Source organism: Pezoporus wallicus, unplaced genomic scaffold (assembly GCF_028554395.1).
Source record: "Pezoporus wallicus isolate ANWC-B61680 ecotype Strahan unplaced genomic scaffold, APGP_CSIRO_Pwel_v1 contig_7011, whole genome shotgun sequence".
NCBI classification, from domain to species: domain Eukaryota; kingdom Metazoa; phylum Chordata; class Aves; order Psittaciformes; family Psittacidae; genus Pezoporus; species Pezoporus wallicus.
In genome coordinates this window covers 1,605,612-1,630,053 of record NW_026638234.1, presented here as the reverse complement: position 1 = coordinate 1,630,053, position 24,442 = coordinate 1,605,612, and the positions used below count along the sequence as shown (strand labels likewise).

The window sequence follows — 24,442 nt, the reverse complement described above, 5'->3', positions numbered from 1 at the left end:
TGCTGCCAATTGGCTGCCTTCAACTGCAAAAGATATAGTTGGACTGAATACTTGTTTTCTCCTCTTGTGTGTAGATGGAAGCTTAGTTCCTTCTGCAATTTAGCGTTTTATTGCAGCATATACCAGTCGTGTCACTCCTGAGCATGCTGTCTTTTTGCATTTCAGACTTTTTGGGCAGAACAGAGATCCGTGTGGCAGACATTAAGAAGGATCAGGGTTCAAAGGGACCAGTTACAAAGTGTCTCCTTCTACATGAAGTTCCAACAGGAGAAATAGTCGTCCGACTAGACCTGCAATTGTTCGATGAGCCTTAGAAGGAAAGGGACCAATGTTTTCTTTCAGCCTGAGTTCACTGCAATAGGTGTCTGCAGAAGCTGTCACAAAACCCTTACTGGTGTGGTATGAAACTACTGCTTGCCCTTCACGCGTAAGAGGGTTATCAAAGCAAACAGGAGCATCTTTGTGCCTTGATAATTCTCACTGAAAAATGAATCCCAGTTTAGTGAGGAGACCTCCCTCAATTTCTCTATGAGGAACTTGATGTTACGGTTTATGAAACAACCTAGATGTTTGTTGTGCTCCAGTCTGAAAGGCTGGCAAACCACATAGGTTGCTGTGCTTGCTCCAGTTACCCTACTCTTTAATTTATATGAAGAAGGCAACGCTGGTATGTTTTGGAGGCTTTCTGCAGGGTTTTCCCCCTTAAGGAATTCTGTGTCTATTGCTCAGCAAAGTGGCGTGTAAATGTAACGTGAGTGGAAGGAGCAGTTACGCAGTAAGAAGATCTTTGGGGATCTTCATGATGGTACTGAAAAGACTTAGAAAATAAATAGTCTATATGTATAAACAGAGAAGATTCTATTAACATACCACTTCATGATGCACGTTGCCCCTGAAAATAAATTATGTACAGGCCTTCTGCACAGAGGTGAATTGCAGTCCAGAAAAGTCCACCCACTTGGTACCTTTGGAAGTTGCTGTTTTCTGTAGGACTGTAAGTGTTTGAACAGTAAGTGAAGGATTAAATGTAGAGCCCTGCTGTATGTTGTGCTATGCCACTTCAATGTTCCTTTCCTGCTGCTGCTTGCCTGTGTGACCACAGATGGATGATCCATCACCTGCAGTGGGGGAATTCACAAAATCACAGCTCTAGCTCTGGAAGCTAATTCCTACCCCACAGAGTCTAGTTTGCAAAGCAATTAGTGGTGACCAGTTATTAAATTGGACCAAGCCTGTGTTTGACACAGTGTCACTAAATTCAGGGCAGCAGCATTGTGTAGCTCACCAAGGTGTTTGTGGGAAGCCAGCATGACCACAGGGTTGGTGGAAGCGATACTGGATGCAGCCAGAAACAGAGTGCTTGTGATGGTGCAGAGTGGGTGACCCCAAAGTAAAAGCCTTGTCATATGGGGGAATGCCAGGGCTTATATATCCATTTAACTCTACAAATACACACACATAGACCCACATCCAGCAAACTTTCCCTGTTTCGCAAAGCACCCAGCTTTAAGCTTGCACTTACGTCTTGTTTCCCTTAAGCACATGTGTAAGTGCTTTGCTGAGTCTGGACTCAAGAGAGAATAGACTTCTAAGAGTAAAATTCCTCTATTCCTCTTTGTTCTCCTTGGATTCATTTTGTTCATGACCTATCATGCATACACTAGTATTTTTGTAAGGACTTTCTTTCCGAATGGGAGGTGTCAGCCTGTTTCATTAGCATGTGAACGTTCTCGTGGAGCCTGTTGTTAGGTTTTGGTGTTCCTTGCATGTCCTTTCAGTACTGGTTTCACCCTTCCTGTATAGGTGGTGTTCTCTAGCACTACAAGTCTTACTGATTTCCATTAGGAAATTAGGATATATTCATAACGGATAGGTAGATGCAGTATGATAGTAAGTGTAAACTGTGCTGGGAAGTGTCTGTGTATTATAATTTCCTAAAAGACCACTGTAATGTTTCAAGCAATGGGAAAAAAAAACCCAAGTATGTTGGAGGGACAACAAAGTTTACATTTCATACTTATCAGAATCGCTTTATTATTTATTTATTAAAGATAGTGTAGAATTTTGTATCAGAAATGACAGACATACTTATGTATTTTTTGAAACAAAACAGAGATACACACTTTAGTTGGAAACTTTCGACTGACCACATTTTTAGAGGGAGTGTAACTTCCTAGGCATGCATTTGTTTACCACTAACTGGCTAAAAACACGATTAAGAAAACTTTAAGTTTCTATTTTTCAATGTTGTTAAGAAAATGGTTTCAATTAAAATCTGTAAATAGTACTAAACCCATGCTTTCCTAATCCCATATCAATACATTTTATGAAATATAATGTATATGAAAATACACATTGTTGTGGTAGGATAAAAAAGAGTGATAAAAATCTATTACTGGAATAACATTAAATGTCATTGTCCAACCTTTTATCGCTGTTCTAATTTTACTCAGTAGCTGTAAATACGGTGAATGTTAATTTCAGTGTTTAGAAAGTAGCATCACGTTTTTACGGTCTCGTTTCACCAGCATGCATTACAGCAACGGCTGAATAGACCTAACAGGACAAAAAAAGACACTGTGTGCAACACAGAAATCTTGGCCATGTTTTCAAAGGGAGCCTCAAGGAGCTGCACCGGCCTCTGAAACACAGCTGGTGCTGGAAGTGGGGAACCCTTAGCTGCAGGGGCTCCTCTGATTGCGACCCTTGTCATGGGCACGTACAATTGCACCATTTGGGGGAATTGTAATGGAACTGAGCACCTTCCCAAGCACCATCACTTGTGATTTCCCACTGACCCTCGATGCAGAGGAATGTTTAACTCCCATTAATGTCAGGAGTCACGCAGATAGGATGATGATGAAAGGCTGGAGTTTGGCTCACCAATATTTAATGAATCCCTCATAATGGGTCTAATCCTAGAGAAAACTTGTCCTAATCCCTCTGTGTCGAGGACAGAATGTATATATGCCCTTAGGGCCAGCTGACTGTGCATCAGGATGTCCCTGTTTTCTTACTGCTCTCCCTCAGAGCTCTGTAGCATACTGGCACTGTTAGCTTCCCAGATGGAACTACTTTTCACTAGTGTTAGCCAAAAGTTCTTAGAAACCCATTGACTCCAGCCTGGTTTACCTTGGTCAGGTATGCTATAGTCTTGCACATTGCTTTGCATTAACTTCATGGCTGTGTGGGCTACAGCTTTCTGCTTTTCTATTCACCATAGCTGCATAGGCTTCCTGCTCATCCAGGACTTACTGCTTTAAGGGACTTTATGCTCTTTACTGAAAGAGAAAAGAGACTCATTCACTGTATTCCTCCTAGTGTTTTCATAGAGTAAACTGCAGTTTCTCATAGGCTTGTTTAAATGCCACCTGTATTGACGAAGGGAGAGGCACACAGCAGTACCTAGGAAGTCAGGTATCTCTTCCTGTCTTTAGAAAGCCAGCTGGCATTACCACAACGTATGAAGGCTGAGCCATCCTCTTATGAGTGCCACATGCTGGCAGTCAGCCCGAACTCGGCTAGTCAGTGCTAACAGTATTTAATACCTATATGTAGATGCTATTTTTCAGATGCTGGTTATTGATATCTCTGAATATCTTCCTAAAATAGCACAGCTCAGCTCACAGGTCCCTTCTCCAGCCCCATCAAGATGTGTGTAAACTTTTCCTAACATAATGCGAAATAACTGTAACAGCGAAATTGAAGCCCAGAAAATGCTTGGATCACATTTTGGATTAAAAAAGCAGATTCATGTAGATGAGCATCCTCACTACAACACAGAGCTTGTAAACCTGTTTTATTCCCTTAGGTACATTAATTTTAACAAGGAGAATAGTGTTTCTCCTTAGTGCTTCCCTGGTTTTAAGTCCTGTAATAGGACTGAGTTAATGGGTCAGAAACTGGAAGGGAACAACACTGCTCCATAGTCTCACAGCAGAACTTCAATTATCCAGGATCCCGAACATCCATAATATAACAACAGTAATAATAAATCCTGCATTTGTCCTCAGCCTGGGAGAGCCACACTGGATTTAGTGCAGCTCTGTGTTTATGCAGGAGTTTGGATGCGCTTTCTTACACAAGTAGAGCTTTTCGGTGTTTGTAACACCCTTGTACACCTCTTTCCAGGAATTCCCTTCTGCGGTACAGGTCTGAAGTGCTTTGGTACTGTGTTGTTTCAAGATCCTTTCACAAGGACTTCATACACTTGTTAACATTGCTGTCTGGCTCTTTGCTTTCCTGGTGCCACCCAGGCAGCTCTCAGGAGCCATCCGGAGGTCCATGCCCTTTCCATACAGGGGAACCAACTGCACCACCATCAGTGTGCCAGTTTTCTGTCTCTCAAAGGACTTGTCCTTGCAGCATACAGTCTTATGAGGTAGTTGCCAGCAATGCCGTTACACATCAGCAGGGCAGATATCTGTCCTTTCACTTGTATCATCTCCATCACTGCTATGATTGCTCTAAGGATCAGCGTGGTCTTGTTGATCCACCTTGAGAGCTTTTTTTCCCCGTGGCCAGGAGGCAGCCCTTTAAGATATGCCTCTCAGGAAAACCACCTGAGCTCATTTTCCACAGGTGCATCTGGAAGTCATTTTGTTCATGGCAGCTTCAGCTCCCCCCTTTTCCATGGTCCAGCCTGTCACCTGAGCACACACCCCTGCTGTCTTTCCCCTCTGTGCCAGGCTGTGAGCTGAGCCCATAGCCCCTGGTTCATTGCCATTGGGGTCGAGGCTCATGTTTGAGGTCACCCAGGTCCCCTCCCAGACATGATTTTCTCCACCTGCTGAGCCTGTTGCCTCTCTTCAAGCCAAACACTGGCTATGCTGCACAAGTGAGCACAGTGGGTGACTGGAAAACACATCTCACCTCATCTCACTTCCCTGTTCTGCTGCGTTCCCTCTGGGTTTGTCTTCTTTGTACGTCTTGTGAGTAAACTGGTGCTTCTGCCTTGTAACTAATTAAGTCCTTTGCAAAGCATCACTCTTTCCTTCCCTTAAACCTCAACTCCCAGAGCTCAGCTGTGTGGAACAGTGCTGTTTTAGGGACTCCTTTCCAGACTTCTCCCTCGCAGCTCATCTGGTAGCTGCCATTTCTGGCGCAGCCCCTGGCTCAACAAGCACTTCAGCAGGTGCTTAACTTTAATTCGTGCCCCACTTTAGTGCAAAGGCAACATAAAGACAGCCAGGTGCCTACATGCTTTGGTGGGGATGCATGGAGGAATTCAGAAGCCTTGGATAAAGTAGAATCTACATTATGAGCTTGATTCAAGCACTGTAAGGGCTGGAAAACTGCAATAGAGCATCAAGCAAAATGTCAAGATCAAGGTAAAATGCATAAATAGTTCATAGTCTTTGCAGTTGTTTTCTTATCTTTCTGAAAGTGTTTTTAGCCACTAAACTCACCTGAACTGTATCTACTGGGCAAATCAGAATTCTCATACTTACAGACCGTGACCCACTGGGAAGTGCTGTAAAATAAAAAGCCACTAAGGCTGACCTCAGCCTTGGAAATACTGAGTACTTTGACAAGTATGATGCTGGTAGAAAGCCAGACTGTAAAGCCCTGCATGCAGCCGGTGAGTTGACTTGGGCACCTTGAAAGACAGAGCATGTCACTGAGCTGCCACTAAGCCAAATAGCTGATAAATTACTGAACTCTTTTCTAGATGCACATAATTATTGTGTATTTTCTCAACATGAGTTTTTATGAGGGGACTTTTTAAATGTTCATTTTATGATTTTTTTACCCTTTAAAAAGAAATGAATCACTTTTTGTTACATGTGAGTAGGGCTGGGGGGGACATTGTGGATAATGCAGTTTTTGTAATATTATTAAATACATTTTCAAAACTAAGATGTGACAAGTCCAAACTTCTACTGCAACAGTAGTATCATGTTTCACGCTGCTCTGCTTGCTACTGTGATACTTCAGTGTATTCAAATCCAGCAGTCAGAACCCTTGAAACACACAAAAGCTGGGAATCAGGTTATATCACCTTAGCTTTGAGGGGCGTGCTTTATACATACATACCACATGTATCCTGGTGTTTGTTTAGCCCCAGCACTCTTACCCTACATGCGTATTGATGTATCTATAGTTAAGTACATGCTTATATATATATATGTGATTATTTGTATATATACTACAAAAACACAGCTATGTTGTTGTCAAATACTGAGTAAATCTAACAGAAAAGAGTTTATAGGAACCCAGTTTTGTTTGTTCATTTAAATATTTTAAAATAGGGGCTGTCCTTGGGAAATTATTTTTCTGTACATAGGAGGATATATTTAGGACCTAATTTAAGAGAATAAAGAACTGCAGTAAGAATATGTTAAACTAGCCTAGTTGCTTGATACAGTTGTCAAAGGCTCTGCTGCAACTGTAGATGAATTCCTTGTGCTGCTTATAAACCTGCAAAGTGTCCCTAACCCTGGATTTAGCAGCTGGTTCTGGGATGGTCAAGTGTTGTGCAAGTGAAGGGAGCTGGTGCTTTCTCCAAGCCCCGTGTCAGACCTGCAGCCAGCAGCTCCTGACCACTGCAGGGAGCACGTGTGGAAGGAGAGGGCTGGCATGCAGGGGAGTAAGGGACAAAGGGGAGAAATAGGGGCAGAGCTAAAAAGTAAGAGCTTGGTGAGCAGTGGGATCTTTGCCTCCCCCCCTGAAAATGTAGGTGGGTTTCCATTGGGTGGTGGATTGGAGGGTAAATCCCCCCCAGCTGTGGTGGCTGCTCCATGGGAATGGCCTCATGGTGTAACCTGCTCTTGCCAGGAGGAAGAGGGAAGGTTGCGTGTGGAACCATAGTGCTGGTCCTGGTGCTTGGCCAGCTCACTGCTCCTGCTCTCAGTCCTTCCTTTCCTATCTCACCACATCCTTCAGGCTCTCCTAGGTTTGCACCCTGGGGATGGGCTTCTTTTGGAGTGACCAGGCCTGGGGTCCGTAGCATTCATGTGATCCTAAAAATCACAAAGATATTATAAGATCTGGCCAAACAGGAGAAAAAGGTACTTCTTTATTTTTTTTCCCCTCAGAGAAAATGCAATTAATTTGTATTGTTCGTTTTTGTCACATCGAACTGTTCGACAGTAAAACATTTATACCGTGAAGTTGTCTTCTTTTGGTTTTCAAAGCATCTGTAATAGGTGTAATGAATAATTATGAATCAGACAGCGCTGTTTCTAGCAAGACAGTTCCAACTGTACTTTGATTGCTGCGAACGTCACGTTTCCTCAGCCACGCTTAGTTAAATAATTTTATTATCAGACATGGTCCTCTTAAGCAAAGGCTCTTAAAATGCGTTCACCTGCTTAAGGAATTGTGCTGCTTCCAAGACTGCAGTCACCACGGTGAAAACTGCCCATGCGGTTTTAGGCTGTGCAATTTGTTTGGCTCGGATGAGACTGTAGTTGTGTGAGTGAAATTATGCAAGAATAAATCCCTTTTTCTTTTCAAGTTTAACTGTGTGCTGTTACGTTCTTGAGAAGTGCTGAAGAACAGTGATATGGGGTCATACACATGAAGGAGATCTTCTGGTGAGTATTTTTGACAAAAGGACTACACAGGTATAAGCAAAGTAATAGTTACTATTTCAGGGAAACTACAGCACTTAATGTCATCCCATATGTGCCACTTTTCATCTTTGTAATGTATTGTTTGCATTTTCTTTCAGATTTGAAAGGTGAGAATTAACCAAATCTATAGTAAGACAGCAAAAATATAAATTACTAAAAAATAATAATTGAAAAGCTAGCCACCCCAAAACCCCCCAAAACAGTTAAAGGCACTTGCTTTACAGGCCAGGTGCCATTACTCTGTGGTATCAGCACTTTACAGAGGCCCTGCTCTGTGGCCAGGCATGCCAGCAGCAATTTGTGTGCTTGTGGCTCTGCTGCCGAGAACATAGCAAGTCCCACACTGATCTCCCCCCTGATTTTTGTTAATAATTGCTGGATTTGGCCAGCTGCCCTGAGAGCAATACCCTCGGTATCCTGTTAAGCAATGGGTGCCCATGTCTAGCTCAGCACATGCCACACCTGCACCTTGAAAATGTCCTTTTTTTCACAGCAGTTTTGGGGATGGGTTGGCACAGCAGGACAGTGCTGTAGCCAAAGCCCAGTTGGCAAATCACAGCTGCTGTAGCAGTAGGTGAGGTGGGACAGATCAGGAAGCTCGCCAGATGTTTGGGGCTGCTTTATCCAGGCCAGGGCCAGCATCTGCATGGTGCTGAGCTCTGGAAAACTGTATTGCCTCAGGTACAGCTCGATGCATTCCACTGCTGCTACGGAACAGCACCAGGAATGGAAAACAGGGTGCTAGAGACAACTTTGGGCCTTCCACTGCCCCATGGCCCACTCCACCTGTCCCTCTGCCCTGCCTCTCATCCTCCAGGGGGGCCCAAGCTCAACCCCCCACCCCTTGCCAGTGACCCGTGGAGCTTCAGCATTCCCTCACCTTCCCCAGCACAAGCCCACCTTGCCACTCCCACTGCCTCCAGAACCAGCACTTCATTCTGCCTTGGACCTTCCCATTCCCAGCCCAGAAGCCAAGGGTGGCCTTTACCCCTCCTGGCAGGAGGCATGGCCAGCAACCCCAGGCTGGCCCCCTGGGGAATACACTTCCAGCGAAACCCCAGGTCTAAACCGTCCCTCCCCTGCAGGGATACTTGTTTATACCAAAATTCTCTTAACAACAACAACAAAATCAAACGTGGCTGGTGAACAGGCTCCAATAATGCCACTGAAATGAGCTTGTGCAGCAGGACTGCTCCTCCGCTGGCCTGACAATAGCCTGAGCAAAAGTTTTCCCTGGTGACTGGCAGAACCTCACAGCAGCAGTGACCCCATTTATCAGCTCCTACACTGTTACTCTCCATTTCCCTCTGAGCAACATCTACCTGCATTCAGGGCAAGCGACATTTTCAAGCTGGGTTATGAAATGTTCAGCAAGAACTAAGTGAAACTCACTGCAGCTTCACCTCTCTCTCTCAGTGCTGGTTTCTGAATCAAAACACTTCACACCATCTATTCAAGAAGTAAGTTTATTGTCTTCATCTGACCGGTTTCACTGCGAGTGACAAGGACAGTGTGCTAGGCCATCTCTCTCATGATTTTGGTGAGTTTCTGGATCTTTGTCCTTGTGGACATGTCCACGTATTTCTCCCCAACGTTGACAATCATGCCACCAAGGATGGCTGGGTCAGTCTAAAGGAGAAACATTGAACAGAAATTCTATTAGCAAAACTCTGTGAGCTCAGCACGCAGTTTTTACACTGGTAAAACAAAGAAAAAAGAAAGCTTTTAAAAGAGCCTTAAAATACCTTTGCAGTCACTGTATTCCAAAGTTAAGATTTTTAGTAACTAAAGCATCATCAGGAAAGTACAGATTATGTATTTCAGCAACTGGATTCAGTGGAATTATTATTTTAAGATCAAGGAGATGAACCCTATCTTAACATGAACCTGCTGAGATTTATTTACAAATCAAAAATTCAGACCTTGGTCTCCAGCTTCAAGACCTCTCCCTTAGCCAAGAATCCATTCAGAGCACTTTTCAGCTCAGTAAGGCTGGCATCATCCAAGGGCTGAAAAATATGAACAGAAGACAAAGAAAATGAAGGACTTGAAAATATCCAAGAGACATAATGAGAACCCAGATTTTCTCTTCAGATTCTTCTAAAGGCAGACATGTGCACCAGGCAGGGAAATTAAGCAGCCTTCTTGAACAGAAAAAGCTGAAGGACAGCACAGAAACACCACAGTCACTTTGTGTCCCCTTAATTTCATAAACATTGAGTTGTTTGTGCAAACTTCTGATGCTGACATCTTCAGACGGCATCAAGAGTCCGTACCTGCCAAAGTACACATCTGATGGAAAATCCTGATCTGTCTCTTGAAAAGAAACACGATTTCATGTAAAGCACTGGGGAGTGACTGAGGACTTGACGGTGAGCTCCAGCCTGGCTGCAGGCTTGCAGAGTGCTCCTGGCTAAGTACACCTCTCTCCATCACCACAGGAGCTTGATCTGGAGGTTCCTAACTAACCTGTGCAGTGGTGACTGTGCACACCACTTCTCCTCGGTATGCACTCATGATCTTCCCAAATGCAGAGACAATATCTGGTGTGTAACGCAAGCGACCATTTTCAGCCAGCAAATCTGGAAGAGGCAGATGAATTGGAAGGGTTTAAAGCAGCCACTAGAAGCAGTTTTGGTTAGCTAACAGTAATAACAAGTAGCCTTACATGTTTTTCTGAAGTCAAATGGTTACTCACTCATCAGGTTGACAGTAATAGGGGACATCTTCTCTTTTGCTAAGGCATCGTTCACAGCTTTCTGTTTAACTGCGCTCTTGGTGTGAGGGTTCATGACAACATTGGATAGCTTGGGGTCTTTCAAAAGGGTCTAATAAGACACACAAACACACACAGACAATGTACTGAAGGCCATGAGTTTCTAGGCATTACAAGGCCCAACTGGACTACCCAAAGCAAGCAACAGTCATTCCTTGCGAAAGAATGAAGAGGTTTGAAGCTGATGGGAAGTGAAACAACGGCTCCACGTGTAGCTCATTTACAGCAGGTTTTTTTTCTTAGAGCTGATGTTCCTCCTGCATCTCTTCCAAGCACCTTAACAGTGAGTGGGTGTGCACTGCAGGCAGGACGCAGGCCTGGCCAGCTCCGTGGGAGTCTCAAAACGCAAGAGCCGAGTCCACCTCCCTCCTAGCAAGCAACAGCCTCGTTGCCCCCCACCCCACGTGCGAGCTTCAGCGAACATGAGCTGTAGAATCCCTTACCCACACTCGGCCCAGCTCCTTCTCCACCTGCTCCAGCTTCTTCTGCTTGGCGGCGGCGGAGTACAGCGCGGTGGCATAGCGCCCTTCCAGCCCGTACACCTGGATGGGGGGCTGAGGGCGAGAGACCGGGCGGGGGCTCAGATCGGCCCCGAGCCGGGGACCCGGCTGCTGCCCGCCGGTGGCCCTCCTGCTCCCCTCACCTTGACCAGCTTGGAGACCGGCCTCGCCGCCGAAGTGCTCAGCTGCCGCACCTGCGGGGCACAAAACGGACGGAGGGACCGGGCTGGGAAATGGGTATGGGAACACGCGCGACATGCCATGCCGTGCCGTGCCGTCCCTTCCCGCCCCTGTCCCCACATACCACCGCCGCCCCACAACCTCACCTTCAGGGAGAGCCCCGCCACTGCCGCCATCTTCCCCGGCCTGCGCTCAGGGTCACCGCTGCGGCGGGGCACTGAGCATGCGCAGCTGCAGCCACCGCCCCAGCCGCTCATCTATCCGCAGTCCTCTTACACAGTGCCTGCCGGGAGCTGTAGTGCCCGAGGGCGGGCAGGCCCCAGCGTCGCCTCACGCCCGCCCCGCTCCCGCGCTGCCAGCTGCCCCTCTCCCCAGCGTCCTCCGAGCTCCAGCTGAAGCCCGTTCTCACACCCTGGTGCTGAAGGTGGCCGTCCTCAGGGTCTGGCGGTGCGGTATGTGTGGGGGTGAACCAGAGTGACCAGGGCAGTGGGTCCCCTGGAGTGCCTCGGTTCAGCCTGGGGCTGTCTTGCACACACAGTTACACCCAGCCCCTCAGCTGGCCATGGCTGTGACTATGGCTTTGCAGGTGGAAGGCCTATGGGATGGGAAGAGCTCCAGGAAATCTTAAAGGCCTTGCAGGCTGCAGTGGCCCACCTCCCTGTCTCATTACTGTAAGGGTCTTGAAACTCTCACACCCATGCACATCCCTCTGTTCAGGTGCACCAGGAGAGAGTGTCCCATGAGTTCTTCACAGAACCACAGAATCAACCAGGTTGGAAGAGATCTTTAAGATCATCAAGTCCAACCGTTACCCCAGCACTGCCAAGTCCACCGCTAAACCATGTCAGTGAGGGCCTCATCTGCACCGTTTGTGAACACTTTCAGGGATGGTGATTCCACCACTTCCCTGGACAGCCTGTGCCAATGCCTGAGCACCCTCTCTGTGAATAAATTTTTCCTAATATCCAGTCTAAACCTACCCTGGTGCAGCTTGAGGCTGTTACCTCTTGTCCTATCGCTTGTTACTTGAGAGAAGAGACCAACACCCACCTCACTACAACCTCCTTTGAGGTTGTTGTAGAGAGTGATAAGGTCTTCCTTCTCTTCTCCAGACTAAACACCCCCATTTCCCTCCAGTGTTCCTCATCACACTTGTTCTCTGGACCCTTCATCAGCTTTGTTGCTCTTCTCTGGACCTGCTCCAACACCTCAGTGTCTGTGTTGTAGTAAGGGGCCCAGAACCAAACACAGAATTTGAGGTGCAGACTCACCAGTGCACAGGGGGACAATCACTGCCCTAGTTCTGCTGGCCGCGCTATGCTGACACAGGCCAGGCTACTGTTGGCCCACCTTGGCTGCCTGGGCACAAGCTGCTCATGTTCAGCTCCATCAATCCCCACCCCCAGGTCCTTTTCCAATGAGCAGCTTTCCAGCCACTCTTCCCCAAGCCTGGAGCATTGCATGGGGTTGTTGTGGCCCAAGTGCAGGACCTTGCATTTTGCCCTGTTGAGCCTCACACCATTGGCCACAGCCCCTTGACGCAGCCTGTCCAGATCCCTCTGCAGAGCCTTTGTGTCCTCCAGTAGATCAATGTTCCTGCCCAACTTGGTGTTGTCTGCAATCTTACTGAGGGTGCACTCGATCCCCTCACCCAGATTATCAGTGAAGATGTTAAACAACACTGGCCTTAACACTGAGCCCTGAGGGACACTCCTAGTGACACTTTCAATGGAAAGAGTGTCAGCTGTGTTATTTCCTCACAGACATTTCTGCTGCCCTCTAACGCAGTGAAACTACCTCTGAAATGCAATGAGCTATTTCCTCCCCTCAGATAAACTAGATCCGAACATGTCCTGGGGCAAAGACACAATCTTCCAGGTAAAGCATAGGGTAGGCAGCTTGACTTTGGCAGTCTCTGTGTGACCTTGAGCAACTAAGATCCTGCCCACTAATGAACTATCTTGCACTGTTAAACTCCTTTTCTCCCTAATTATTCTTTTTTTTTTTTGTATGAGAAGATAAAATGCCTGCCTGGTTTGAGGAGCTGTTACCAGATTTAAGTAATTATTTCAGTGGTGTGAGTAGCTCAGTTGGGTACAGCTATTGAAATACAAAGCATGGCATTAGTGAAAAGCAGGGATGGCTTTCAACACTAGATGTTGCTGTTGCTACAAATTGAAAGCGAAGTGATCGCTTCAGCTATGTCAAACCCCAGAGAATTAGAGTAAAGCTCTTTAGGAATACAGTTTACCATCCCACCAGAAATATGTCACCAACAGACTTTATCCTGGATGTCAGAATTTAGTTCCCTCTTCTATCTCTGGCCGTATGTACTGTGTTGTCATTCAAAGGCGCAAAGTATAGTCCATGATCGGTTCAAGCCTGGTGGAACACCATTGTTCTCAATAACTTTTATAACTACAGTGCTAAGAACAGCATATTTAAAATGCAGAAAAAAAATGTTTTTCTTTAGCAAAACATCAAACTTATCTATTTTTTATTTGTGATAATGTGCATGCACTGAAGTTTTGGAATGATGCAGAGAATGGATTTGTCTGAAGTGGGGTTCCATATCCAAAATTTTGTTAGTGTAATTCTGAAGCACTCTGTGATCTTGTAGCATTTTAAATGCACATGGAATCATGGCTTATTGAGGCCAGTCAAACCACTGAATGCCGAGGGTACTTTAATGAACTAAGGAATGGGTCAAATCCTGGTAGCGCTTTCAGGAATTAAAATTAGAGCACCTCTCACAGGTTAATTTTGGGCAAGTAAAATGCCACAGGTATTAAACAGTTTGTACCTTTATGCCTTATACTGGAGGGAAAGTTTAAATCCTAATAAAGCCTGTTCTTGTATTTGGATTCCTGTTATAATAATGGATTCCTCCATCATCATTGTATGGGTGTTTTTAAGAGTTACTTTTCATCTAGAAAGCAATTAAACTCCCCATACTGCCAGTCACTAATTATTTGACATTTACCCCTGTCTCTGATTTCAATTTGTTCACCTAGTGAGCACTTGAATATTTACAAGTTCTTCCATGAGAAGCACCTGAAAGAATATTTACTTGTGGGTCTGCCACTTCAGTGCTTGAAGGACTGAAACATTAATGCATTCTTTCATAATAAATGTGGTGATATTATAAATGTCATATTTCTCTCCTGTTGAGACAGACTACAACTGAAATCACACAAAACTTTTTATTTTCCTTTTATTGAGAAATTTTGAAAATAACTGGTTTGAGTTTAGGTACTTTTAGATGCATTCTTGTTTATACTGAAGATACATGGACTTCACGCAGGCATAAGAGCTGCAGAGTTCACTGTAATCAGCACTTTTACGTCTCTAGAAAGAATGTGATGATCCTTCAACTGTGATAGTGGTGGGATGTGTTTGATGAGGGCCCAACTGCATGAGATGCCACAGAACGTGCAGCAAGACTAAGACCATTCCACAGATAATTTGCAACATGTAGAGGTAAAAAGGAGATGAGATTTGTAACAAGACATCTGGGGTCCTAACAGTGATTAGAGCATATCAAGTCAGTGCCAAAAAACATGCCAAACTTACTCTCCATCAGACTATGGTCAGCTCCTTTAAAAAAAATCAAACCAAAAACCACTGCTTATAAAAACCTCTAGTAATTGTACTAGTGACCCAAAAATTTTAAGCAATGCTGCAAACACTGAATACTTTTCTCCCTTACCTTGCAACTCACCTGAAACATGAGCTTTTGGCCTGTTTTGGATGCTGTTGTGCACCTGCTAGTCAGTAATTGTACCCGGCTGTTTCCCTTTGGCTGAGCCTGGGATTGTGCATGGGAGAGTCCCAGAGGAGCCAGGGTGTAACTGCAAACAAGTTCCTGACAAGTTCCTCTGTAGAAAGTTTATCTTATTTACAAGAAGTGGAGGAGTTTTCCTCTCCTGGTCTTGAGCTGAGCTCAGAGAATGTCACACAGAAAAGTTACGACCAAACTCCCCTCCCCATTGCTACTGTTTTTGTTCCTGCAGCTGCTGAGGGAAGGTTGTTGTTGTGGTTTTTTTTTTTTCCAGTCTCCCAGGGACTGCCCTTTATCTTCCACAGGAACAGTTGGTACTTTTGCTGAATCTAATTCACCTGGTTGTTTTCCATACCTCTGCTCCATAAGCAGTTCCGCTCTGGCAGGTAAGTTCAAGTGCTCTGTCATGCTGACTCCCTGGGGACTAAGCCTTTTTACACAGTGACCCACCCACTAAAATCTTTCTGCCTGGGGAGGATCTGGCTCTTTTTCCCTGTAAGAAGAGGGTTTTCCATTCAATGTTCAATGTCAAGGGACAGTAAACATTTCTTCTTCCCCCCCCCCCAAAAGGGGAAGAATGATTGTAAAACCACAAAAATGATTAGGCTTGTTCAAAATAGGAGCAGGAACAGTACTAAGTGAGTTAGGCAACTGAACTCACTGACCTTGGCATCAGAATACTCTCCTATTTGCAAAACCAAGTACCTATGCCTATGTTTCTTGTCCTCCAAGGAGGTTTAACTCTAGCATTCTCACATGATAAAATGATTAATTGTTATGATATTATTGTGATACTTTTGGGGTTCTCATGGTGTTCTAGTTTATTTTCCATGCTACCATAGTAATCTGTTATAAAAGGGGTAGAAAAACATAAGTAGGTGTTTGTAGTTTCCTTGGCAAAATATCTACACTTTTTAAGTGTAGACTTACAAAAAAACCCTACACTCTAGATAACCTAGAAAGCTTGAAAAAATAATTTAAGGGTAAGCTATGACATGATTTTTGTAGGTTGGTGAAATAAGCACTGATCTGCAAGGCTTTATGCTAGAAAAAGTGATGTGGGCTCACTTGGACATTTGACTGTTTTAGAGGTTGTCCGTGAAATATCAAGGGTAAAAAGAACTGGTTTGGGAAAATATGTGAATAATAGACATGCTTTGGTGTAGATAGTACTAATAGCTGAGCTTTATCATTTTACACAATGGCAGAGGAGCAGTTAGAACACTGCTCTGCGACTAGGGAGATTTGGGTTCTATTTTCAGCTCTGCTTTGGGCCTGCTGATTGGCTTCTAATTATTCTGCACCTCAGTTCTCCCATCTGTAAAAAAAGCAAGAATGAGACCAACATCCTTTTGTAAACAGTTTTAAATTGTGTTGTTGCAGCACACTTTGTTAATAGCAATGATATCTTCTCGCACATGCTGTCATTAAAAAAATTACTGTAAATTCACAAATGTCAGTCAGACTGTGGTAATGTGCGAGTGGCTATGGAGAAAATAACAAAGAGGAGATTCATAGTGCCTGCTCCAGCACTGCTGTGGAAAATGAGGTGTTAACATAGACTCACATCTGGAGTCAGAATGTTAACATACATAGTGAATTAGAGGTGCTGATCCATGTTCTTGAGGTCTGTCACAGAAATGTCCACTGACATGGCAGAATCAGCAGAGATTATTGGCTGAGCAGATTTGGAACATGAACCACCTTTTCATTTAGGACTGAAAGTGGCCTTTCAAGTGGAAGACCTCTCTTACTTCAGTTTAAACTTGGGCCAGTATCTGCCCAGTTCGTAGCACAGTAGATCTCCAAAATACTCAGAGGTCAGAGGTATTTCTGCAAAGCTGAGACCCCAGCCCGCCATCCACTCCCCACATGTAGATCTTTGTGTCTGCTTCGAACTGAAATTAACCTGTCTTTTGCATCGATGCAAGCATCTTGCCCAGTGAGCGTATTGCAGCATTTTGTGTTAGATAGATGCCTCAGCAGATTCTGGTTGCATGTTAGGGCTACAGCTTACTCATTACCACAAGAGGGAAGCCAATACTAATATTATAACTTTCTGCATGTATTACCTATGGTTATTGTGGCAAGGTTTTTATCCATTTCAAGGCTGTTGCACGTCTCCTCTTTCCTTCTAGCAAACTTGCATTTGATCATATGTCAGAAACTAAAGAACATTATTCCACATTCCATTTGCTCAATGTTCTGTGAAATGAATTTCATGGATTTGCCTATCATCTTGTTTGAATGGCAAATACATAAAGCTGAAACAGAAAGTTGGTACAGAACTAAGCTGGTTGCTTTCTTAGTGAATTTGAACAGTCCCACATGCAAGTAAGAGGAAGTTTGGTGGCCATAGGACTTGAAAAAATAAAGATGTTTTCCCTCATTTGGATGAGCATGAGAAATTGAAGATTATTCTAGAAGTCATAGACATAGCTATTTCTAGTAGTTCTTACCCCATAGTAATGACAAATTAATTCAGCAAGTCTTCTGACACTTGTTAGCCTGTTTCACAATCTATGTGGGCATCTTCTTTATGAATTCATTTATTATGGCAAACCTGGTCTCATTTACTCTGCTGCAAACCAGAGTAACTTTGCTGATTTCAGGAGCTTCATTGAATCACTTATCATGTGGTGTGGTATCTGTGAGAGTCACCCTTGTTCAAATCACATGCTGAAGGCTTCAATCTGATAGGACGAGATTTGGCGTTACATTTAATTTTGCAGTCAGACGTTGAAAAAGGTTTTTGTAAAGTTGTGAAAGCAGTGCTATTGCAAACAGGGATTTTTAAAATAGTCTGGGTGTAACACTGAATTCATCAAATTTCTTTGGTTGATGTTTTCCTGTGTTCTACATTGCTGCAAGATATAAATATAGAAGAGTTGCTGTTCAGAAGGTTTCTGTAGAGCATTGCTGACATAAGACACTGGTTAGAGATCATAATTCTTAGTGTTTGGAAGTCATGTTTTTTGAGGAACAGCAGCAATGTGAAGTCAGAAGCAGTGCAGAAAATCATGTATGTTGAGGCTTCCTATAAAGACCCCTAGGGTGTTCCCTGCAAGTGCAGGAGAGAAAATTAGGACAAGGTTACGAAAGTCACAGACATAGATTGCAGTCCCAAAGGACATTTGCATAACTGGCTTCTTTGGGTTGTTTTTTTTTTTCTGGTTTTGTTTTTGGTTTTTTGTTTAATATTTAGGAGCATTTTTGATATTTTGTTCTCCTCACCACCCTCACCCTCTCCCTTTACAGCAGTTATACCTTAAAATGCTTTCCTAAAAATCCTGCTGGTCTCAGAGAAACTGTCAAGCTTAAATGAGGAAACATAGCCAGAAATATTACTGTTACCCAAGTGGAGAGACACTCTTCACAGACCCTCGTGGTACGCTGTTGTTCAGGTATTCCTGAACCTATTCCAACCCAAACCATTCTATGGTTCTATTCGTACACTACTTTTCTTTCTTTTTTCCGTCCAGTGCTGTTTTAGGCCCCAGTCCTGTGTGTATATATGCATGCATTTAACTCTAAGTACATGAGCAGTCACACTGCCTCCAGTGAGAATATTCACATGACTAAAATCATGCACTTGCATATGGGTTTCCTGAATGAAGGGCACAAAAGGAAATAGCCAGGTTAAAAATAATGAGTTGGTTTTGTCCCTGATGTAATGCTTTTGACACTAGTGGAATTATACAGAGCTGAAATGGATCCAGTATGTCCAAAGAACTATCTCCAGCTCTCTCACCTGCCAGTTTCCATATCTATGTTTATAGAGTAATAAAATTCAGTCCTCCTTTCCCTGTGCTTGGGTGGCTGAGGCTGAGGGGGGAATTCAGATTGCTTTGCACCGGCAGATGCTGCTTTCCTCCAAGACAGTATCTCCCAGTTCCCATGTGGTTTTGCCATGTAGAGATGTTATTCACATGGAGCTTCACCAGAGCCTGTAATTTGCTGTTGCATGGTCATTGTCAATGCCACAGAGGGAGGTCGGGGTGGCTAACAACAGAGCAGGTTGTGTCTGTTCTGCCACTTACCTGCTCCTGTCCGAAGCTGAGCCATTCTGTGGCCTTAGCAAGAGCTTCTGATCTTGGAGAGAGAGCCCCTCTTGCCTCAGTTGATGCTTCTAGGGTGCTTCTTTTTGTCTCCTGCACCAGTGCTGCTTTATTCTGTGTGGAATATGCATTATTAAATGCTCCAGAGGAATGCTCACACTTGGAAACACCTGGCATGTAAACATTAAAAAAAAAAAAAGAAAAAAAAATATTTTTAGGCTTAGAAGAAACCCCTCTTAAAAATATTTCTACCTCCTTCCTGTGGCTCTCCTGCCCCATGCCCACATGGTGTTTGGGAGTCCCCAGACTGTGCTACTGTGAAGCTCTGACCTGGGACCTGTGTGAGACTGAACTCACACAGGTCGGCTGCTGTGCAGTCTAATGTTTCCTCCAGATCACCAAAAGCATATGCTCATACCTGCCTGCTAACCCAAATACTCACTAACATGGGATAGATAGACCTCTGAATGTGAAAAATTAGGGTGTCAGGAGAGGGAGAAAAAAGAACCCACCCCAAAACACAACGCTGAATAAACAATCTCTAGCATCCAGGGCTCATGACTGCTTTTGACAAGATCTATCTTTAGTTATAATAGTGAGTCACATCATTGTGATCTGACTTTACGGTTAGTTTGAGGTATGAGCCAGGCCATGGGATTGAGAGCGAGAGCATCATGGGATGTAGCTGTAAAATTCCACTACTCGCTACTCTCTAAATCAGGTTTGAAGAGCATTAAGAAACAGGAAGCGTGGGGGTTGGGGGGGAGGTATTTTTTCAGCAGAAAATTACTGCGGCGCACGGTGCATTGTGATGCAGTTCATCAGAGCAGGGAGAATAATAGGGGAGACGTATCAGTGATCGGAGATGCCCATAATAGTCTTAAGCAAAGCACACCTCTCTCTACATCGCTCTGTGTGCAAAGTGTCACGTCTAACCCACCCCACCAGCCACTACAAGCTAATGCAGGATTTTCTTGGATGGTGCTGCGTTGCTTAGCAACATTGCTAGGCAGCATGCTATACATCACGCACCGTGCTGGCTACTATGGTGTGGCAGGGCGGCTGCCAGTTATTTTTCTCTGCTATAAAATATTCATTTTCTGCTCGCCAGCAGATGCTGCACCGAGGAGGTTGAGGGATGCTGCCTCCCAGGTGGACACGTGCAGCTCCTGGCGACTGTAATGGGAATCGCAACCAGCCCCAGGCTGAGCTGAGCTCCAGGTATATAAGATGTGGGCATGATTCCCAAGATATAAACACCTGCCATGCCTGAGATGGGATACAGGTTGGCTTTAGCATAAATAAATAAATAACGAGGCAGTGAAGGTGATGTGACAGACAGAATAATACATGTAACCCACACCACTCCTACCCACTTTTTTCTTTGACTGGCATAAACAACTCCTGGTATGAGAACTGTGTGTTTGTGTACACAGAAAGAGGGACATTTACTCGACATTCTGCCATAATTCTGAGGCTCATCCATACCACAGCACTGTTGGATGAGACATATCCAATAAATGCCAGTAGTGTTTTTTGAGACTGATGAGTGTGATTTCAGTGGAGTCTGCCTGCCAAGCCCCCTCCCCGAAATGATTGCATAACGAGCTGTTGCATGCGCACACACACAAAAAGAGAAAACCAATCCTATTCTATAAGATGCTGAGGTGTTTTTACAGAAGGCAAACAGCAGAGATCCTGGTTCCCAGAGCTATGGAGAAGATGGAATCTGCAGCTCACTTAGGTGTGTGGACCCAGAACTAAGAGCTGTCTTGTCTGAGGGCAAAAGAGACCCCTACAAAGGTTCTACACAGGGCAAGATTTGAATAGTTCTGAAATCTGTGCGCCTAAAATGTTGTTGTTGTATTTTTTTTAAATATCATTACTGATACTGTCAGCAGGTGGCTAGAAGGGAGGGGTGCAAAAGAGCTGATAAAAGGCAGCAGATAGTTTCTGGATCTGAACAATGTGTTTTAACTCTGCACATCAGCGGACAGACTCATTGTTTGAGCCAAGCAAAGGGGGAAGCAAGAGGGGAAAACCACACTGTCAAAATACACAACGGTTTGTGAGATGAACAGCTGCGTTACCCTTCGTTTACACTTGCAGATATGGCAGCACTGATGAAGTCAGCAAGACTGTGGTTTGTACGACAATTATTTTTGAAGGGATCAGGAATTCAGTTTTAGCTTAACCCATCCTACTGTAGGCACATCTTGGGATGTATGATGGAACCAGAAGAATCAGACTTTTCTACAGCAGAGGGGTATGTCTTCACATTACAAATCCTGGAGGAGTACAGCAACTGCAGTTTGATACAGAAACTGTTCTTATGGTGTTCAATGGCATTTGTCCAACAGCAGAACAAAGACAGTGACAGAACTTCCATTTCATATTTGTCACCAAATCGTGGCAGACTGAAGTGAAGTCTGTGCCCAAGGCTCAGCTTCTCCATCAGGCTCCTCAATCTCTGTACATAAGGCCAATTTAATCCTAGAAGATGTTCAGAATTTGCACTGAGAGTAGTACATGTCCAAAGTATGTACAGACTTTGGAATGAAAACTACTGCTACAGACAAGGAAAATATCATCCCTCTTGTACCTGTGCTTCAGGCACAAGTGTAGTCTACCGGCCTGTCCTGCTTTTGAGGCCATTTTTGTTGCATAAAAAAAAAGTGATATAAGTTGTCCTCTTTTTTTTTAACCTGAAGGACTTTAATTGGAATGATTGCCCAGTTTTATTGCTAGGTTTTCAGCAAGCTCTTTCTCCCATAAAAAGCTTCAACAAATACTGACAGCAGTGACAGTAAAATTTAAGGTGTATGAAAAATTTGCAGAATTTCACCATACGTTTGCAAATCTTTCTGCCACTTCATAAAGCCTCTCAGAACTGATCACTTGAACTTGGACAGAGCTGCTCCACTTCTGGTAAATGAAGACCAAACAAAAAATTACACAAGGCTTGTAACTGTGCACATTCACTGATGTCTCAAGGAATTACTTCCCCTTGTTATTCAAGAAGAGGCGTGGATTACTCCAGGAGGACAGAAGAATGTCTGTGAGTGGAAGAATAAAGAGGAATGCCAGACCCAGTGCACATCTAGGACAGCCAGGGTACCATGCCTTGTTCCTGCCAACACATGGACTTCAAACGAAAAAGGTACTTCTCTATGAGTGCAAATGTCATTTATACCTGCTGCAAGACCTCTGCAGAGTCTTAATGATGATCTGTCTCAGCCCTTCCTGAGGGCTGAGAGTCACCACAGCAAAATTTGAAAGATAAATTACGCCTTACCACAAACCGGTGCCAAATACACATGCGAGTGTCTAAGTCTGTGCAGAAAGCAGAATACTGTTCTGTTGGGGAGGAGTAAAAAAAAAAAGAAACAAGCTAATCTCTAATGAAATTGGAAAAGAAAATAGCCAAAGGACTTTTTCTCTTTGTGAGTTTCATGGTAAATACCACTCAGTTTTTGGTATCATTAATATCTTCTTCTTATTAAGGAGTAGTCCACCTACTTTTCTCTGTGTTTTATGGGCATGCCTCGGCATTTTACAAGTTGGAGGTTGTGCTGAGAGCTGGAAATATTGTATCATCATCTCATTGCCACCTGGCTTGAAGAAAGGATCCATTAATCTGGTTTTGCAGGCATCTGCTGTGAGAAAGTAAGGGAGGAGGCTGCTACAAACTGTACTATAGTTACTGGGAAACAGAAATTATTTTTGAAAAGAAAATGCAATATTTCTCTTCTACTTCCTTAAATTTGTCTTCACAGCTTCATATCCCCTCCCCTCCTTTTCCTAGTTATTTGCAAGAAATAATGTTTGTTTGTTTCATGCTACAAGAGGTGTCAAAGTCTTGTTTTTCTCCAAATGACTCAGGGTCAATGTAATCTGAAAAACAACTGTAACAGGACAAATTTTTCACAGATAAACCCAGAAAAACTAAATCCAGTGCTGGTCTTCTCCAAAAATTATTTGCATGTTTCCCTTTCCTTTTTCTAGTATGTGTGGATAAGTGACAACATGTAGTTATGTTCAGAAGCAAAAAAGCTCTTCTATAAGATGTGGACAAACATGGTATGTCAGAGAGGTGACATGTCACATACTTCACCTGGAAGAAGTCTTAAAATGAATACAGTTGTGAAAAAAAAATGAAAACCAGCCCATAATAAGAATTAAGTGCAATCACATAGCATGTGGGATGTGTTTGTGGGGGGTATCAGTTTCCCTGACTTTCTCTGACACTTTAAACAACAGTATTAAAGTTTGAGACAAACCCTGAGAATGGGTAAATGAAAGAAGGAGACTAGCCTGATCATTTGCCTCTGCATGTCTGCTTTAGGACAAGCTTTCAGTTAAACAGTCAGCTGCTATTTGTGTATAGAATACCTACCTCACTGACTCAAAGCTGGTGGCACACACTGAATAATGTTTTCAGACACCTTTCTATCAGAGTGAAAGTGTGATAGAAATGCCTTCAAGAAACCTCCCAGTGAAGGTCTGGAAGCATGCATGCAGAATATAATGCAGAAGTCACAAGCCAATTAGTGAAAACGAAAAAGTCAGCTTAATCTTCAGCTCATTACTCTCGGTTCTGAGCTAAAGAATGTAGTAGGTGTTCTTAGATCTGATCTTGTAATAAAAGGATAGAATAATTCAAATGCACTCAAAGGCTTGTTAAACCTATTTGGACCATCATAATCATCTCATCATAATTCCTGCAAAATTCAAGCTCTTGATCCTTAAACTACACTTCCTCTGACTACTGTTTGAGCTATAATTGTAACAGTGCTGTGATCATATTCTTTAGATGCTTATTTTAAATAAGCACTTTGCCTTGCACTTTTGATTTGATGTTGCAGAGCAGCCAGCCCAGGTTTGCTTACAAAGATACGCACAAAGGCTTTGTATGCAAAGTTGTATTTCTAGAGGCAGTCTCACGTGTATGTTTTTAAAATGTTTAGTTTTATTTATATTTACTTTTTATTTAAACATTTACTTATGTTTATATTTCAAATTCCAGTGAATTGAAAAATGAACAAAAAATTATGGGTTCTTTGGTTTGTTGGTTTTATTTTTTGCTTGAAGAAATACTTCTCCTAAGCAGAGAAGAAAAAGAAATAAGGATTTTTGTAGATGTAGACATTTCAAGATGTTTTTCCTTTTTCTAAATGAGGGGAAAATTAAAATAAAAATAGTTCCAACTCCTTCCTTTATTCAGTCATTTTTAATACAAGACTCCTAAAAGCTGGTTTGGAAGATGAACATTCATTACAGAAATATCTAAGCATGCATTTTTTTGCCCTTGTCCTGGATCAGTGTCAGTAACACCCTCCTAGATATTTTTCCAATACACAGGAGGCTGCTGATTACTGGTTTATAGATGTTGGGACCATTTTGTTTCTTCCTTAAAATCATGTTAATGTTGCAGGCATCTCACAGTATCGAACTATGCTGTTGCTACAAACTAAGAATTCACTGAAAAAACTCAGTTGTTGAAAACAGTTACAGAAATCCTTCTGATCCATGAACGTAACCGTACTGATTAGGGGTAATAGCAGCACTAC

The 24,442-nt window shown here is 43.5% G+C and overlaps 2 protein-coding genes and 2 long non-coding RNA genes across 14 annotated transcripts in view; 3 read left to right on the top strand and 1 right to left on the bottom strand.

Annotated features, from left to right (window-relative positions):
* Positions 1-2,429, top strand: part of ITSN1 (intersectin 1) — a 136,853-nt gene extending 134,424 nt beyond the window's left edge. For all 9 annotated transcript variants that reach the window (XM_057410105.1, XM_057410112.1, XM_057410106.1 and 6 more), the window contains one exon: positions 166-2,429. In XM_057410105.1, the coding sequence (XP_057266088.1) occupies positions 166-314 (149 nt within the window). In that variant the 3' untranslated portion in view covers positions 315-2,429. The remainder of the gene's footprint in view (positions 1-165) is intronic.
* A 1,856-nt stretch (positions 2,430-4,285) lies between these two features.
* Positions 4,286-6,348, top strand: LOC130599579 (uncharacterized). Its single transcript, XR_008972266.1, has 2 exons — positions 4,286-5,330; positions 5,453-6,348. It is a non-coding gene; the product is annotated as an uncharacterized LOC130599579 (long non-coding RNA).
* A 2,714-nt stretch (positions 6,349-9,062) lies between these two features.
* ATP5PO (ATP synthase peripheral stalk subunit OSCP) lies at positions 9,063-11,282 on the bottom strand. The gene is made up of 7 exons (XM_057410096.1): positions 11,180-11,282; positions 10,997-11,047; positions 10,797-10,907; positions 10,276-10,405; positions 10,047-10,159; positions 9,500-9,586; positions 9,063-9,206 (listed from the first exon to the last, which is right to left on the bottom strand). Exons 1-7 carry the CDS (start codon positions 11,207-11,209, stop codon positions 9,093-9,095), a joined length of 636 nt encoding a protein of 211 aa, XP_057266079.1. The 5' UTR covers positions 11,210-11,282; the 3' UTR covers positions 9,063-9,092.
* The window catches only part of LOC130599561 (uncharacterized), a 38,772-nt gene continuing 25,301 nt past the window's right edge, over positions 10,972-24,442 (top strand). For all 3 annotated transcript variants that reach the window (XR_008972260.1, XR_008972259.1, XR_008972258.1), the window contains exons 1-2: positions 10,972-11,090; positions 15,089-15,200. This is a non-coding gene — a long non-coding RNA (uncharacterized LOC130599561). The remainder of the gene's footprint in view (positions 11,091-15,088; positions 15,201-24,442) is intronic.